Consider the following 17,749-nt stretch of genomic DNA (forward strand, 5'->3'; position numbering starts at 1 on the left):
TCATGTAAGTGCTTCAGGATTGATTCCTTGAGGACCTGCTCCATGATTTTTCCAGGGACTGAGGTGAGGCTGACTGGCCTGTAGTTCCCAGGATCCTCCTTCTTCCCTTTTTTAAAGATGGGCACTACATTAGCCTTTTTCCACTCGTCCAGGACTTCCCCCGATCGCCATGAGTTTTCAGAGATAATGGCCAATGGCTCGGCAATCACAGCCGCCTACTCCTTTAGCACTCTCGGATGCAACGCATCTGGCCCCATGGACTTGTGCACGTCCAGCTTTTCTAAATAGTCCCTAACCACTTCTTTCTCCACAGAGGGCTGGCCACCTACTCCCCATTCTGTGTTGTCCAGCGCAGCAGTCTGGGAGCTGACCTTGTTCGTGAAGACAGAGGCAAAAAAAGCATTGAGTACATTAGCTTTTTCCACATCCTCTGTCACTAGGTTGCCTCCCTCATTCAGTAAGGGGCCCACACTTTCCTTGGCTTTCTTCTTGTTGCCAACATACCTGAAGAAACCCTTCTTGTTACTGTTAACATCTCTTGCTAACTGCAGCTCCGGGTGCAATTTGGCCCTCCTGATTTCATTCCTACATGCCCGAGCAACATTTTTTTACTCTTCCCTGGTCATTTGTCCAATCTTCCACATCTTGTAAGCTTCTTTTTTATGTTTAAGATCCGCAAGGATTTCACTGTTAAGCCAAGCTGGTCGCCTGCCATATTTACTATTCTTTCGACACATCGGGATGGTTTGTCCCTGTAACCTCAATAGGGATTCTTTGAAATACAGTGGTCACTTAATATTATTTTTTATTACAAATATTTTGCAGTGTAGAAAAGATAAAAGAAATAGTAGTATACAATTCTCCCCAAAGGAGTTCAGTCACAAATTTAATTAATGCATTATTTTTTTTAACAAGCATCACCAGCATGGAAGCATGTCCTCTGGAATGGTGGTCAAAGCATGAAAGGGCATACAAATGTTTAGCATATCTGGCACGTAAATACCCTGCAACGCTGGCTATAAAAGTGCCATGCGAATGCCTGTTCTCACTTTCAGGAGACGTAAATGAAAATTGGGCAGCAGTATCTCCCGTAAATGTAAACAAACTTGTTTGTCTTAGTGGTTTGGTGAACAAGAAGTAGGACTGCATGGTCCTGTAGGCTCTAAAGTTTTACATTGTTTTGTTTTTGAGTGCAGTTATGTATAAAAAAAAAATTCTACATTTGTAAGTTGCACTTTCACAATAAGAGATTGCACTACAGTACTTGTTCTCAGTGAATTGAAAAATACTGCGGGGGTGGGGGTGAGTTTTCTTTTTTACATTGCAAATATTTGTAATAAAAAATAGTAATATAAAGTGAGCACTGTATGCTTTGTATTCCATGTTGTAATTGAAATTTATATATTTGAAAATGTAGAGAAACATCCAAAATATTTAAACAAGTGGCATTCTGTTATTGTTTAACAGTGTGATTAAAACTGTGACTAATCACAATTAATTATTTTAATCATTTGACAGCCCTAATTATTATTACATCAACCTTTATCAGATAAAATGGTGACATGCATTAAAAAAACTGATCTGAGAAATAATGGCATTGATATAGGAATGCTGCTACAGATCAGTTGATGCTGACCAAAAGTTTCAAAAGTAACTGCTGATTTTGGGTGCCTCCATTTTTTGAGATATCTTAGAGATCTCTGATCGTCAGGAGGCAGGTGCTCAGCACTTTCTGGAGACCAGGCCTATTTAAGTAATCTCAAATTGAATATCCAAAAACTAAAAATCAATAAAGTGATATATCATACACAAAACCCTACAAGTGCTTTTCAGGACAATAATTGATGATTTAAAATATTGTGAGAAAACAAAAAAAAATTGGGGCAATAGCTGTGAAATGTATGTAATACTGGAGAGAGATAATTACATACAATTTTCTGCTATTATATGTCACATTGTTTTCTTTTCCTTTTTTATGTAAATCAAGAACTATAGCCCTGTGCAACTTTTAAGATTTCTCTGCTTTTTTTATATCAGTCTTTTACATTTTATTTTTTTATCTTTTTATTTATTTACTTTTGTCTATGGAGGAAAGGAAAAATTGCTGTGTATATAGCATAGTTTGCAAATATGATTGGGTGGTAGAAAATAATTAACGTTTTTATTTTTCAGAAAACGGTGGGGCATATTTCCCAGAAGTGAAAAATGATCCAGCCAAATATTTACAAAGTTGCCCTGAGTCTGTAAAAAAGTGGCTGAGGCAACTGAAAAATGCTGGGAAGGTCCTGCTATTGATTACCAGCTCTCACAGTGACTACTGCAGACTCCTGTGTGAACACATCCTTGGGTAAGTGTACTGCTGATCTCAGTTCATTTCCGATTAGACCTCCCAGAGAGCAGTAACCGTGGTTAGATTTGGAGATGGCCCTGAGCAGTAAAGCTCGAGATTTGGGTCTGTTTCTAGTTACTGTTTCACATTATCTCAGAACTGTGAGACCAGTAGTTATGGGCTGTCCTTAAAACTATACATTTGTATAAGTAGTATTTCACATTGACTAACGAGTTTTTCAAAAGATGGGCCTTGTAAGGAGCAGAAAGATAGCCTTGTGGCTAAGGCACTGGCCTTTATTTCTTTCTTAATTGTATTATGAATGACCTTAGATGCCCAAATCTAGATAGGGGCCCTGTTATGGTAGGCACTGTACAAACATATGGTGAGAGGCAATTCCTGCCCTGAAGCTCTTACAATCTAAATAGACAAGATAGACAAAGAGAAGGGAGAAGAAACTGAGATGCAGAGAGATGTGAAGCAACTTGCCCAAGGTCACACAGTAGGTCATTGACACAGACAAGTGGAGCCAGATGAGTGCATAGGCCTACAGGGCTACGCCAAGAGCCCCCGGTCTGCTGATATCTTGCGATTGTATCAGAATCTAGACTTCCATTTTTTAAATAAAAAGTAAGTTTCTAGCCTTTGCAGTTGTGAAGAAAAGGTTGAAAATGTGACCAAAGATTAACAGGTGCAGTGATGTCTGTTTGAATCTGCAGACAACTTAGAAATATAGTTCTGAGAAGTGTGAGTGACCCCATGCATCTCAGTAGGATGTTAATTCTAAAGCCCACTGCTCTTGTAGGCCCCACCAACATCACCCTAGCAGAGGATTCTGTATATGGCAAGAGAACTAGATTGCAGTGGCCGGCCCTGGCCGGCTCACCCTCCCAAGCAAGTATTTACCAGTTGCTGAGGTATGTAGTAAGGCCACCCCCTGCTGCCATCTCTCTCTCTCTCTCTCGGGGAGGGGCCCCTGTTGCGCCTGAGGAGAGAAGTTCCCTTGTTGCCACTTTTGAAGTTAAGATGGGGACCTCTTGCCATTCTCCTGCCTCTCTGGGAGTGTATAGGACCCTTTGTCATCATCATTCCATGTGGCGTGCAGGGCCACAGCATGGGGATGAGGCCACAGGGGACCCCATATCATGATATATCCAGAGGACCAGATTGCTTTACTCTTTTTCTTAGAATACAACCCAGGTCTCCCAACTCTCAATCCACTGTCCGATCTAGATCACAGCTCTACCACAGACTTCCTGAGTTACCGTAATAATTCCTTCAATCTTTGTGCCTCCGTTCCCCAGGTGTAAAGTTGTAACACTATGTCTTACCTTAGAGGGTTGTTGTGCTGATGAATGTATGTGAGCTGCTCAGATACTATACAATAACCCTCAGAGAAGAGCCTATAAATAACTTATCATTGCTCTTAATGCACGGTTGCCAAAAAGATAATTATGCACAGAAAACATATATTTACAGTACGTGGGCAGAATAGATAATTTCACAGACCGATGGTTCACTGCAATTCATTTGAGATCTACAGCTGCCAATGATGGCACCTATTTGTATCCACAGATTTTTCAAGCTCATAATATTGAGAATTTGGCTGACTAAACCAAATGCAACCCAAAGTTTGTGGGCTTAACTCCCACTGAAATCTTTGGGACAAATCCATGACGTTAATAACGGTGTAGGTTACACACTGAGTGTAACTTCATTCATAAAACAGTTTTAGGTGGCAGCATATTGTAACTACTCTGGCTGTCAGTGGGTGAATGCCTAGTGAGTGTATTACGTATAGAAATTGGGTAGAAAAGGGATGATGCAGCAGGAAAAGCACAACTGATATAAAAGTGTAAGACACAGCTGCATCCCGACAATAGCACAACTCATGCCATGCCATTCCCAAGGCTCCCAGATCCACACAGAATCCTGGCAGCAGCAGCTACAACTCTACTATCTTTGATGAGACTTGCACCTGCTGCCACTAAGGTGGAATCTGTTTCCTCCTACCACCCCTCAAAACCAAAAAAAAAAAAGTTATACTGAAATGAGTAGTACACCCAGGGACTTGTTCTCTACTGCCATGGACTTCCTGTAGACATTTGTATCATTGCAAGCACTCCCATCCATGCATTGATACCTGTGCCTCCCTTTAGTTGGGTATGTAATGCTCTAATAGTTCTCTACTGGTGTGCAAGAGATCTTAAAGACTATGGCTACATGGCAGAGTGAAAAGTCTGCTACATCCACACTTGTCATATATAGCTATATGTTCTTGTGGCATAGGTTTAGGTTTTGTAATGATAGGCCACTAGCCGTCACCTACAGCCCCCAACTAAAACCTCTCCAGAGCATCATCATGGATCTACAACCTATCCTGAAGGACGATCCCTCACTCTCACAAACCTTGGGAGACAGGCCAGTCCTCGCTTACAGACAGCCCCACAACCTGAAGCAAATACTCACCAGCAAGTACACACTACACAACAAAAACACCAGCCCAAGAACCAAATCCTGCAACAAACCCCGGTGCCAACTCTGTCCACATAACTATTCAAGGCACACCATCATAGGACCTAACCACATCAGCCACTCATCACCTGCACATCTACTCGTGTGATATATGCCATCATGTGCCAGCAATGCCGCTCTGCCATGTACATTGGCCAAACCAGACAGTCTCTGTGCAAAAGAATAAATGGACACAAATCCAACATCAGGAATCGTAACATTCCAAAACTGGGTCTCAGAGTAGCAGCCGTGTTTGTCTGTATCAGCAAAAAGAAAAGGAGTACTTGTGGCACCTTAGAGACTAACAAATTTATTTGAGCATAAGCTTTCTTGAACTACAGCTCACTTCATCGGATGCATCCGATGAAGTGAGCTGTAGTTCAAGAAAGCTTATGCTCAAATAAATTTGTTAGTCTCTAAGGTGCCACAAGGACTCCTTATTGTTTTTGCTGATTCAGACTAACATGGCTACCACTCTGATAGCTGTATGTGTCAGTGAAGGGCTCTGGCCGGGGGAAGACAGCAAGGAAAAGCTTCGGTAGTTCCCCATTGCTGGAATCTTTCCCTGCAGCAGAGTAAGGCTACGACAGTTGGGAGCTGCCGGAGCCTTTCTCTGCTGCTGGAGTCTTTTCCTGGGGATGGGAAATGCTGCAGCAGCAGGATGCTGTGCTGCTAAAAGTAGCAGGGGAGATGGAGAGCCATGGCTTGGCCAAGTAGAGAGCTGTGAAATGTATGTACTTGGGTGCTTACCCTCACCCTTCAGGCATGTCTTTATTTGCCTGAACCATGCCTCACCAGCTAAAATTCTATTTATACCCATGCTAGCAGAGGCTATGCATGTATGTACTGTACACACCCCACTAAAGATGTGTGCAGTATAGACATATCTTACTTTGTCAATAGGGATGATTTCCCTTGTTAAGCACAGCTCTCTTGAAAAGGTGGAGATTAGAAATAGAAGAACCTTACTAGGTCAGCTTGTCCATTTCCATGGCTATGTAGGATTGTGGCCTTCAGTGTTCAGCACAATCCTATTTTAAATGAGTCAGGGAATGTGGCTTCCACCACTTCCCTTGAGAGTCTGCCTGTTCCACAATCTACTCGATGCTACTGTTAAGAATTTTTTCCTCGTGTTCATCTGAAATGTTCCCTCGCACTAGTTCACTGCATAACTCCTGGTTATACTCTTTGGCTTTTCAGTTCCCTCATTGTTGCTTGCACTGTAGAAACAAAGTATTTATAAATGGTTACCATGTCACCCCTTAGTTATGATGTGAAGCATATCTGTTCTTGGCTTCTGTTCTCGTAAATTGATCCTCCCCAACGCTTATTTCTCTTGATTTTCTCTGACTTCCCCTTCCCCTTCAATACTTTTCTAGTTTTCAAGTATCCAGAACTGTGTGTAGTATGTATCATATGAGAGCCTTAATACACAGTTAGCGTGATCTTGAGCGCAACCTCACCTTAGGGCTTGTCTACACTACCGCGCGGAGTCGATCTAAGATATGCAACTTCAGCTACATGAATAGCATAGCTGAAGTCGTCGTACTTAGATCTACTTACCACAGTGTCTTCACTGCAGTAAGTCGACAGCTGATGCTCTCCTGTCAACTCCGCTTGCGCTCCTCACTCTGGTGGAGTACCGGAGTCAACGGAAGAGTGCTCACTGGTCGATTTATCATGTCTATACTAGATGTGATAAATCAACCCCCCGCTGAATCGATCACTGCTCGCCGATCCAGCAGGTAGTGTAGACAAGCCCTCATCTTACTCTTTAGTGGCACCTGTCAAGTTGTGAGTACAAGTGTCATTCAGATATCTACCAGTAAGTACTATACCTCACTGCATTTGCAAATCAAGTATAGTGACTTCCCTCAAAGTTTTTTTCATTTTAAGAGATAGGTAGTTCTACCAGCATTCCCCATTTTTAAGTACAGGAAACATATCTCATGCCACTAAAATCTTTGAAAATAGAAGAAAAAATTTAACTGTGTCCATTGTGTTATGTGATGTTGAATTGAACTCACAAAAAGAGAGATTAAAATGCTTTATAGAGACAGTCACAAGCTACAGATGAAAGATTTTCAACAGTGACAGTATTTCCTGTAGGAGGTTTTACATCTTGGACATGCAATAATTAAGTTATTGGCTGATTATTTTTTAAGGTTGGAAATGGAGAAGTAAACAAAAGCATAAATGACACTTCTAATTAAACTGAGATGTTTAACCTCTATATTTGAATTAGGATAGGTCGGTTTTACAGGAAACTAAAGATTAAAACTGGTTTTATTATTGCCAATACATTATTATTTTATCTGTAGTGTTCACTGTAGCTCAAGTCTTCTGATTGAACTTAATTAATAGGTTCTGTTTAAATGTGTAAAAAAAAGAAAAATGGGAAGAAATCATCACGTTACTTTTCTCTTGGTCATTTCTGCAGCACACTGACCTAGTCAGAACTTCAGTTTCAGTTCTGTCTTCTTTTTTTAAAAAACCTTTGAGTTATATTCAAAACAGTGGTTCTTCCTAAATCTGTTCCAGATGCCTTTCTTCGCCTTCTACACTTGATCACATGTATCTGGGACACTACACTGTCATGTTTGTCAATAAGTCAGAGAGCAGAAAGGACTGTCAGATTTTAAATTCAAAAGAAACCTTTACATATTTCTATTGCAACTCTCTATAGTCATTTATCAAATCCAATCACCTATCTGATAAACTCCACTGATAGTTAATAATCTAAAGCATATGTCTCATAACTACTGGAATGCAAATTTACTTTTGGAAGGCCTCTTATAATACATGTCAAGGGTCAGTAATGCATATTTTTATTCAGATCTGTACATCTGGTATACAATCTGTCTGATTCTGCTTTTATATTTGTTAGCATTTCAGCTCATTATACCCTTGCTGTACTTGCTACTTCCTCCTTCCAGAATAAGGCTATCCAAGAATTTTACCAGATGGTCCCAGTTCGTGCAGTATAATACATAAGCACCTCAAAGAAGCACTTCTAATAAAAATATATAGCATGTATATGCAATTTTTTAATTTGCTACTATATTCCAGCATTAAGATATAACTAGGTTTGGCAAAATGTTTCCACTTATGTACTACTTCAGACTAATTTATATTTTTATAACCTCCTCAGAGACTTGTAGAGAAGAATTTTTAACTCCATTTTACAGCTGGAGATAATTTAGAGAGTGAGGTGAAATGACTTGCTCAGGGTTGTGGAGGGAGCCATGCTTGGAGTTGGGAGTATTACTTAGAAATATATGGCTCCCAGTCTTGGACTAAGACCATTAGACTACATTCTCCTTTCATCACTTTCACCTTGAAATAAATATCCATCCCTTAATAAACATGAGAAGTATGGGACCAATAGCGCTAATAACAAATAGTGAGTTTTGCATGGAGGTGGTATAAGTACAAGTACACAGCTAGAAATAGCAAATATTTAATTTAATATTATACCTGTCCTAATTGGTGGGGGAAAACACATCAGAGAGGGGAAAATGTGCCTACTAATGGCCAGATTTTCAAATGTATTATGATGCCTAAAGATGCAGATAGGCACTTATTGGGATTTTCAAAAGCAGTTAGTGATATCAATGCAATAGGCACCTGGGTGCTTTGAAAACCCCAGTGTGTGCCTCGCGCAGTGGAGCCTAGTTGTGAACCAGAACTCCTAGGTGCTATGGTAATACAAATTAATAATAATTAATATAATTAATAGAAGGCTCCAGTCTGATAGGCTGTCTTTCTAACATGCTTTCACCAGTGATATATGAACTTAAAAATGGAAGAAAATGGGTGTGGGGAAATAGCATAAAAATCTCTAAGTAAAGTGGCATGAAAAAATTCTTTATAGAAAACTGTTTTGACAGTCAGTCTTATCTACATGGGTTTATTTCCTTTTTTGTTTGTTTTTTTAAGTGTTTCAAGGTTATTTGAGTTGTATTGTTTTGTTATTTCAGGAATGATTTTGCAGAGCTTTTTGACATTGTGATCACAAATGCATTGAAACCTGGTTTCTTCTCTCATACGCCAAACCAAAGACCTTTCCGAACTCTTGGTAAGACTCAGTAATGTATACATCTGTTTCTTACACACTTAGATCTAGGAAATGGGGGATCCAGTCTAGTAGCCCTGTAGGTTAAAACTCTGTGACATAATCAAGCATTCAGATAACAAGTGGAAGAGATAAGAGATTCTAGATTGGTTCAGTTCCCGAGGCAGGCTATTTGGAAAGGATACTGAGGGAGAGAAGGAGGAAGTAGAAGTTGTAATGCTGGAAACAACCTGCAAATATAATGAAAAATGAAGTAAGATTTTGGTTTAAAACAGAGGAAAAAAAGTCAATATAATTCCCGGCTACATATATTGAGGTATTGCATGATTGAGCACAATGGTGACTGATTTCTCTGTGTTGCATAGACAAGATCATACATAGAAGACTTCATACAGTTCTGGGAAAATCAATTACAAAAACATTTAAACAAATCAGAGGAAATTCAGAAAACCGAAACAAATACACTTACAAGTTTGGAGGAAATGATTCACGGGAAAAGTTTGAAAGTGTCTAATATGCATAATTTGGCTCCATATTGACTCACAATGGGCATACCATTCACTTAAAAAAAATAAAAACAATTCCAAATGTTGTAGCAATGTAGTGAATTAGGTTATTAAATCAAAGCATTAAGGAATGGGGTATACAATAAAGGAAGTGCTTGTTAATCAACAAATGTGAATAGACATGTACTACAAGTCAAACAGTTTTGACAGCTTTTCATAAGCATCCTCATGATTAAGTAACAATCTGAAAATTAAGCTTACATGCAAAATAGCAGATTGGCCCAACTTCTAATGCAGTGCAAATGGCAGGGGCGGCAAAGGGCGGGGAAAGGCATATAGAACTGTATTTTTAGTAACTGTATTTTAGCATCTCATTTTGGAAAAGACTGTCATTCCAGACCCAAAGTAATTTTACCTTTTGAACACTTAAACTAAAAACTGCAATGGCAGAGTGGCAATACATGGGAAATACTTTCTAATGCTGTATTTATTTATTTAGAAGAGTAATAAAAAGTATCTTAAATATATATATATTTTTAAAAGAATGAGGTCAAATAGGAAGCTGTCAATTTGACAGTTTGATGTAGAATAGCACAGAAAGGAAATCAAATACAATATGAATGAATAAGCAAAGACATTATAAGTGGTAAACTGTCAAGTTTAAAAGCGTTTTTGCTAATTTATCTTGATGGAAATTGAAAATAAAGTGTAACTCGCTTCAGATGCTTTTAAAATCATCAGACTTCTCATGCCTTCAAATGGGGGGTTCATTCCCTGAGTCTCTGGTGGTGGTGGTATTTGTTTATGTTATTGTAGTGCCAACAGGCTCCTGTCAGGATCTGGGCCTCATGGCAGTAGGCATTATATGAACACAGAATAAGAGATGGCTCATGTTCGGAAGTGCTTTCAATCTAAAAAAGGCAGGGGAGCCAAAAGAAAATAGACAATCAACAAATGAGTAATGTGCCCAAACTACAGAAGTTCCTAGGTACACTTTCTCCAACTTTTGTTTGCTTTGCTTTACTAGTGTTTTTATTTATTTATTTGATTTGATCTCAGATAAGAGCAAAATGATCTTATCTTCTGAAAGACCAACCAGAGTATTGACGATACTATAACAGAGACAAATATTTCTAAAAACAACTTTGGAAATTTTAATAAAGCATGTTCTGATGTAGTAAACTGTGAACAATTTAAGATACTCTGTAGTGTTAATCACCTAAATAATGAGTAGAAAAAAATGATGTGGGCATCTTATGTAGACATTTCTTTTTGTGGAAAATTTTGACTTTTTGTTCAAAAAAGCCCCCAAACAAACCTGGAAAATTTAGGTTCTGGCCAAAAATATAATGTTTTTTGGTTTTCTGATTAAAAAGTCAAAATTTTCTGTGGGGAAAAAGAACCCTTTCTGAAAAGCTGCAGTGGAAGTCTGTTGGGCCTTACAACCCCTTTTCCTCTGCCTGTGCTCCTTGCAGGGGCTGCTTGAGCTCAGGTGGCTTCTGGCCAACAGCTTGTTCCTGCAACAAAACGTGGACTTCTCAGTGACCCTCCTAAATTTGGTCGCCTAGATAACTGCCTGTCTACCCTATGCCCAAAGCTGCTGGTTCAGTGGGGCTGGATTTCAGCTACATTTCCCCACCCATCAGAAAGTCTACATTTGGCCCAGTTTCCTAATATGATTGAGTCAATAGGTTTGTCCTGTTTCAGTGGGTTTCCACTCAAGGTGGGCTCAAATTACAAAATGGGGGTCCTTTTCTTCATTTCAAACTCTCCCTCCCACCCCCCTAAAAAAATTCAGGGGTGGTGAATCGGGTTCTGGAGTGAGCCCCTATCTCATTTACATGTGGTGTTGGTAGTAGTAGTTTTTGCTTCAAACTCTGGAGGGAAATCTTTGAAGAAAAGTTTTAAATTTGTCAGTCTTTCATTCTGGAGGAACCACTGTGGTCTATAAATATTTGAAGGAAGAGGACATGACAAAGAAGTTATTGTCGGCAGTAATACAATACTGTATGAGCTGCAAGAATGATTTTTCAGTAGAAAGTAATTTTGGAACTAATCTATTTGGAACCATGAAAGTTAATTTTGATTGTGCTAAACGTGTATCATTACCTCATTTGTGTGAGTTTCAAAACATGCATCAATCAAAGCAACCAGAATTTTGTATGCATCATTGCAAGTTTTACGTTTTTGTTTTTTTTGTTAGAACCAAGGTACTAATTGTTGTTATAACAATACATTTTTGTTTATAGTACTTCTTCAAAGAACTGTGCTATAAATCTGGTAATAATTAAAAAAAAGATATTAATGGAATTTTCTTATGAAAATTAAAATCTTTAAAAAATTCTCTTCTGTATTGATTTTAAAGCATCTATACTAAACTATACCTAACAAAATATGGACAAACAACAAACAAAAATCAAATAGTTTAAATAAACAGGCTTATATTGCCATGCAGCTTCAACTCCAGAATACCTCTTCAAGGATCTCACGTAAGTCTGACTCACACATCTGTTTTTCTTTATATAGGAAAGAAATTGCTTGATTAGTACATGAAATTCATACATTTTGACATTAATCTTATAAATGAGATCAGATCCTCAATTGGTATAAATTGACATAGTTTCCTTTAAATCATTATAAGTAGCTTGATTTACAGCATCTAAGGATTTGTCCCAATATGTTCATGTAAAGCAACGTCTGCCATGTCAGCGTGCCCATCTTCTAAAAATGGGATATAAGAGTTTTCCATCTTTTTGAACAACTAGAGTCAGCTTAAATTAATTTTTTAAAGATTTTGTAGTTCTATGAATTGAAGAAAACCATGGAGCAAATATAGTTCGGTCTCACCTGATAATTTATGATGTCATATTACTGCAATAACATTGAACCACAAATTTATAATATTAGAATGTTGCCAATTAATATGTGTCTAGCACTTATTCTTGAACCAAGTGTGCATGAGCCCGACAGAATCTTTATTTTTCTCTTAAATTAAAAAAGTCACAGATAACGCTGATCTCCCTGAGTAACTTCGAAAAGTTTGTGCTAGCGGGCATCTTGTTCGTGGACCTAAATACTGCCATTATGTATTTACACTCAGTTTGCAGAATTCTTGCAGTTTTAGCTCTCAGTTTTTCTGTTTTTCAGGCAATTGTGTGACTAAAAGTAGTACGGTGTGGGTGGGTGTAAAGGGTGTGGTACATACTGGCTTTGGAAAAATGTTTCATTTTTAAAATCTTACTATACAAAAATGAGATGATATTTATGTGACATATTATGGAATCATCCTGTGATAGATTATTAATCATGCATCTTTGACTATCCTGCTCTCCTCCAACCAATCCGTGTCAACCATGACTTTTTCTAGCTCTCCAAACCTCTGAGCATCTTCAAACAGCTGCCATTTTCTAACAGACCATCATCAAAGAAACTTTTTTTCTCCCCCAAATGTGGAATTGCTCTCGTTGATTCCACTATTATCACCATCTTTCAAAAAATTTAAAGGTCCTAAAGGCCAGGACTGAAAAGACACTTTCTTGGGAAAGTAACAGTTTTTCTGTACATAAAAATGTCACAAATTCAAAGGTCAATAGCAAAAAATGAAGAAGGGATATAAAACCATGTTTCATTGTTTAAATCAGTCTCTAACTATTAGAAATTAGGATGAGACTTTCTTGGGAAGCAGATTACCCCTCATATACCTTGCCTTCCTCTGCAAGGTGACCATCTGGTGCTGGACACTGTCAGAGACAGGATGCTGGACTAGATGGACCCTGGTTCTGATCCAGTTTGACAATTCTTAGGTTTTTATGTTCATGTAGCTTTTCAGGACTAGACATGAAAGCTTTCTATCAATGGAAAGCGTTGACTCAGTTTTCCAGTGGGTCCAATCGCACACTCCTAGATCTGGAAGGGCCTGAAAAAAAAATTTTAAATAAGAAATATTTTAGATAAGGTAACCTCTTTTAGGTTTTTATTATGTTTTTATGGCTCATTTATTACTTTGATACAGTTGCACATATGGTAATTGAGATTCCTATTTTTACTAACAGAAGAATTAAAAAAACCTAATTGTTTTAAAAGACTGTTAAGCCAATAGTTATAGATCCTCCACCCCACCCCCATCCCCTCGTGACATATATAGAACATGCAGAATACCTGGTGGTGCAGCATGGTGTAAAAGTTTTATAATTTGAGATAAACTGCATAACTCGCTCCTAGCTTCACCACCTATGAGAATGAGACCATCTCTAGCGAGTGCTGATAAAACCTTCAACCACAACACTATATATTCCTCCTCCATTATAGGAAGTGGTGTAGAGACTTACATAGTTAAAGTTGCCTGACACTTCCCATTGTAAGATCCTCTTTTCAGTTGCTTATAACTTTGCCAAACTTTAACCATTGAGGCTGAAATTTTCCTTCTTGTGTGTCTGCCTCACGTTGATTTTTTTTTTTCCTGGAAAGTTTTAGCTAAAATGGTTCAGCCATTTCAAAGAATGAGATTAGGGAAAAGTGTGTTGTTTTGCCCGTGTTAAAAATATATATATAGTTTGATAAATCTTACAATCAACGCATTGACAAGCTCTAGCATCTCCATGCTTTGGCACAGGAGCTTGAAAGGGCTACTGAAGTGTTAGGGATGTGCCTTTTACTATCCCTGTAAAAATTTGCCCAAATTCAGCCAAGTTACTCTTTAAAAAAATCCGTTTGCACACACTTAATAGAAACTGTTCTTAGAGTTTGGCAGCTAAATTATCCAAACATTCTGTCTGTACTGAGCATTAGAGCTGGTTGGAAGAAGAAAAGGAGTACTTGTGGCACCTTAGAGACTAACATGCATCTGATGAAGTGAGCTGTAGCTCACGAAAGCTCATGCTCAAATAAATTTGTTAGTCTCTAAGGTACCACAAGTACTCCTTTTCTTTTTGCGGATACAGACTAACACGGCTGCTACTCTGAGAGCTGGTTGGGTATTCTTGACAAAATGGTTTTTCATCAGAAAAATGTCAATTTGTTGAAAGCAAATATTTTCATGGGAAAGGGTCAAATTTGTCTAAACATAAGTGTGTGTGGTGTATGAGGCCCCAGGCTAGCCCATGAGTTAGGGGAAGACCCAGCTTTGGATCCCTGCTCTTCTTGATTCAGAGCAGGGATTCAAACCCAGGTGAGTTCGGGTCTCTCTGTGAAAAGTCTTGGATTCATCCTGTAACAGAGGATTACTTTGAATCTCTAAAATATCCATGGGTTGGGAAAACCATTTTCCACCCAGCTGTACTGAGAATGCTCCAGAATTGCAGGGACTGAGCAGGATATTCTCTACAGTTGCTGCTCCTGGCTTCTTGGTCACTGGGCAGTGGAAGTGAGAGCAGGCTTACTGTCTCTCCTATGCTCTCAGTGTTCCCCCTGCTGGCATCCAAGCAGGGAGGAAGAGGAAAAAACTGAGAAGAATGCAGAGAGCTGAGGAAGTATGTGTAGGGTGGAATAGGGGGGAAATAAAATCAGGGAGGTAAAGGAGCTGCAGGGACCAGTGTATGTAGGGGTGTGCAGAAGAGGATGGCACACCAAGGGGGAACGAGCCAGGGAATGGGGTGGGGGAAGGGATGCAGATGCAGAGGGAAGATGGGTTGCACAGGTAACCTTAATTCTGGCATTTCCTATCTTTTGAACACTTGATTTTCAACCTTTATATTCTTTTGATGTAGGTGGGGTTTGGGGGAATAAGTATATTATTCAGAGAAACCTTAAACAGAACTTAATGCTGCACCAGAGTAACTGTGCTGGCTGGAGGAATGAGTGTTTCTCAGCACACATTGGGGCAGCCCCAAAGAATGTGCATCTGGCCTTATCAGAAGGAAGTAATTTTGAGGGGAAGTAAAAAATGTCTGTTTTTTCTGCCTCTCAGAAAGGCAGAAATGAATAGCAACACCAGCAGCAGGACATGAGGCGCATGTAAAGTCCCTTCTTTTGTTTAATAGAATTGTTTTCACTGTCACTTCTCTGGGGATTAGGGCGGTTTGTGTTGGCCCACCAATTAACACACTGTGTGATCATGTAACAAGCAATACATATTTAGAGAGAATACATTGGTATTTTATATAGGTCATCCTAAACAAGTGCCCATAAAGCCTTTAAAGCACACCACAACATAATACAGTCTGTATTGCAGACAAACAGTAAAAGACAAGGTATGTATTGCCTGATGATTGAGGACATTTGCCCAACAAATATTTGTTTAAACTTGTTTAATGTTCCAGGATAGTAAAATTGTGGAAATCAATAGATGTTTGGGAAATGAGAACTGGGAATTGACAAAAGTCTTTCCACTGTATGTTTGGTCAGTGATGATGGTCAGTGCATCCTTGCAAATAACCATGGGGTAGGTGAGGTCAATGAAAGTTAAATCCTTTTGTTTTATTGCTTGTCAAGTAAAAATTGCCCTAGTTACAATATTATTCTACTTTGAAGTCTGTTTATACATATACAGTGTAGGCATTTAAAACATTTTCAACTGGGTGAAATAGAGCTGGATCAGCAAGTCCTTGCATTTTTATATAGAATTGTTTGCTAAAATACTATACAGAAAAACAACCTAGCTTTTAAGAGAAGGTGTTAGGAGAAAGTTTTTCCTGTGCGCCCTGAAGCTTTAGTTGTTTGAACAAATGATCCAAAACTTGTGTGTCATACATGATCATGGAACATAGTTGTTGGCCATGGTTTATAAAAATAAAAAGTACTTATTGAATACTTTGTTTACATTGTGTAGATAACAAACTAGTTACAGTAGAACCTCAGAGTTATAAACACCTCAGGAATAGAGGATCTTCATAACTCTGAAATGTTTGTAACTTTGAACAAAATGTTATGGTTGGTCTTTCAAAAGTTTACAACTGAACATTGACTTAATTCAGCTTTGAAATTTTACTATGCAGAAGAAAAATGCTGCTTTTAACCATCTTACTTTAATTGAAACAAGCACAGAAACAGTTTCCTTATCTTGTAAAATCTTTTTTTAAGCTTTCCCTGTATTTTTTAGTAGTTTACGTTTAACACAGTACTGTACTGTATTTGCTTTGGTTTGTTTGTTGGCTCAGCTGCTGCCTGATTGAGAACTTCCAGTTCCAAATGAGATGTGTGGTTGACTGGTCAGTTTGTAACTCTGGTGTTCATAACTCTGAGGTTCTGCTGTAGATGTTTGTGGACGTGGAGGAGAGGAGAGGGTGAAAGAAACGAGAATATAAAGAATAACTGTAGATTAACAAATTCAGCTAAATCAATTTAAGCCAGTTGTAAAATAAGAGTTTCCATACAGGGCTTTTGCATCAGTTTAAGTAACTCCATTTTAAAACTAGTTTTAGTTAAATTGGTGCAAGTCTTGTATGTAGACAAGGCCTAATAGTTATATTGTGTGGTAGGGAAACTTTCTATCACAGTATGTACTAACTGGCACTCTTTTGGCCATCTCAAAGAAATACTAATGCACGTTGAGAACACCCCTCGTATATTTCTTCTAGAATGGGATAGAGGAACATTGTTTCAGCAGTATTGGAAGGTTGGAGTTTCACTGCCTCTAATCTACCTATTCTCTGGATCAGTTTAGTTTCCAGTGCTGTTACTCTGCCATCTTATACGTACTAAATTCAGTTTTTTTAAAGTCACCAACATTTTTTTAATCAAAAAACTTCCAGTGTTTTTTATTAGAGAATATGCATAGTCTTTAAAAAACAGAAGTCATGTTTTAGGGTTTAGTTGTCAGTATCAAAATTGATATTATAAACTGACCCATAGATGGCATTCTCCTATGCTTATTCTTCCGTAGAAGGGAAAATTCAAGTAAATGTGCCAAGCCGAGTGTTTTGTATTTTTGTATAGTGTTCAAAATGTCCGCGAAGATAAAAGGTTCTTCATCCAAAAATCCAAGCAGTGAAAAAATAGTACAGTATTTCTGCATAAAGACAGCAGGGTTTGCTCCAGCTGATTACCTTTGATATTAAATACCGTGTTTGGCACTAAACTGATAAGAAAATTACTCAAGGCTGATTTCAAAGAAAACTAAAACTGCTGCTTTCAAAGGCTGTATATACACAATATTCCTTTTGTTAAGGCTGGAAAACATTTTTAGCATAAATTGCCAAGTGCTCTGAAAATAACATTAGTTCCCCCTGAAAAATGTATTTCTATACTGAAAGAATCTGCAGGATCAAATCATCACTATAGCAAAATCCTGTTTATTATTATGCATTATTTGTATTACACTAGCTCCTAGAGGCCCCTGTCAAAGTGAGAACCCCATTGTGCTAGGTTCTGTACAAATACATGACCAGA

At 38.4% G+C, this 17,749-nt stretch overlaps 1 protein-coding gene across 2 annotated transcripts in view; it reads left to right on the forward strand.

Annotated features, from left to right (window-relative positions):
- The window catches only part of NT5DC1 (5'-nucleotidase domain containing 1), a 237,481-nt gene that overhangs the window by 151,940 nt on the left and 67,792 nt on the right, over window positions 1–17,749 (forward strand). For both annotated transcript variants that reach the window (XR_012158025.2, XM_073337114.2), the window contains exons 7-8: window positions 2,173–2,347; window positions 8,824–8,921. Coding sequence is in view for 1 of the 2 variants with exons in the window: in XM_073337114.2 (XP_073193215.1) it covers window positions 2,173–2,347; window positions 8,824–8,921 (273 nt within the window). In the remaining variant the exon portion in view is untranslated. The remainder of the gene's footprint in view (window positions 1–2,172; window positions 2,348–8,823; window positions 8,922–17,749) is intronic.

The sequence above is a fragment of the Lepidochelys kempii genome, chromosome 3, assembly GCF_965140285.1.
Source record: "Lepidochelys kempii isolate rLepKem1 chromosome 3, rLepKem1.hap1, whole genome shotgun sequence".
NCBI lineage: Eukaryota > Metazoa > Chordata > Testudines > Cheloniidae > Lepidochelys > Lepidochelys kempii.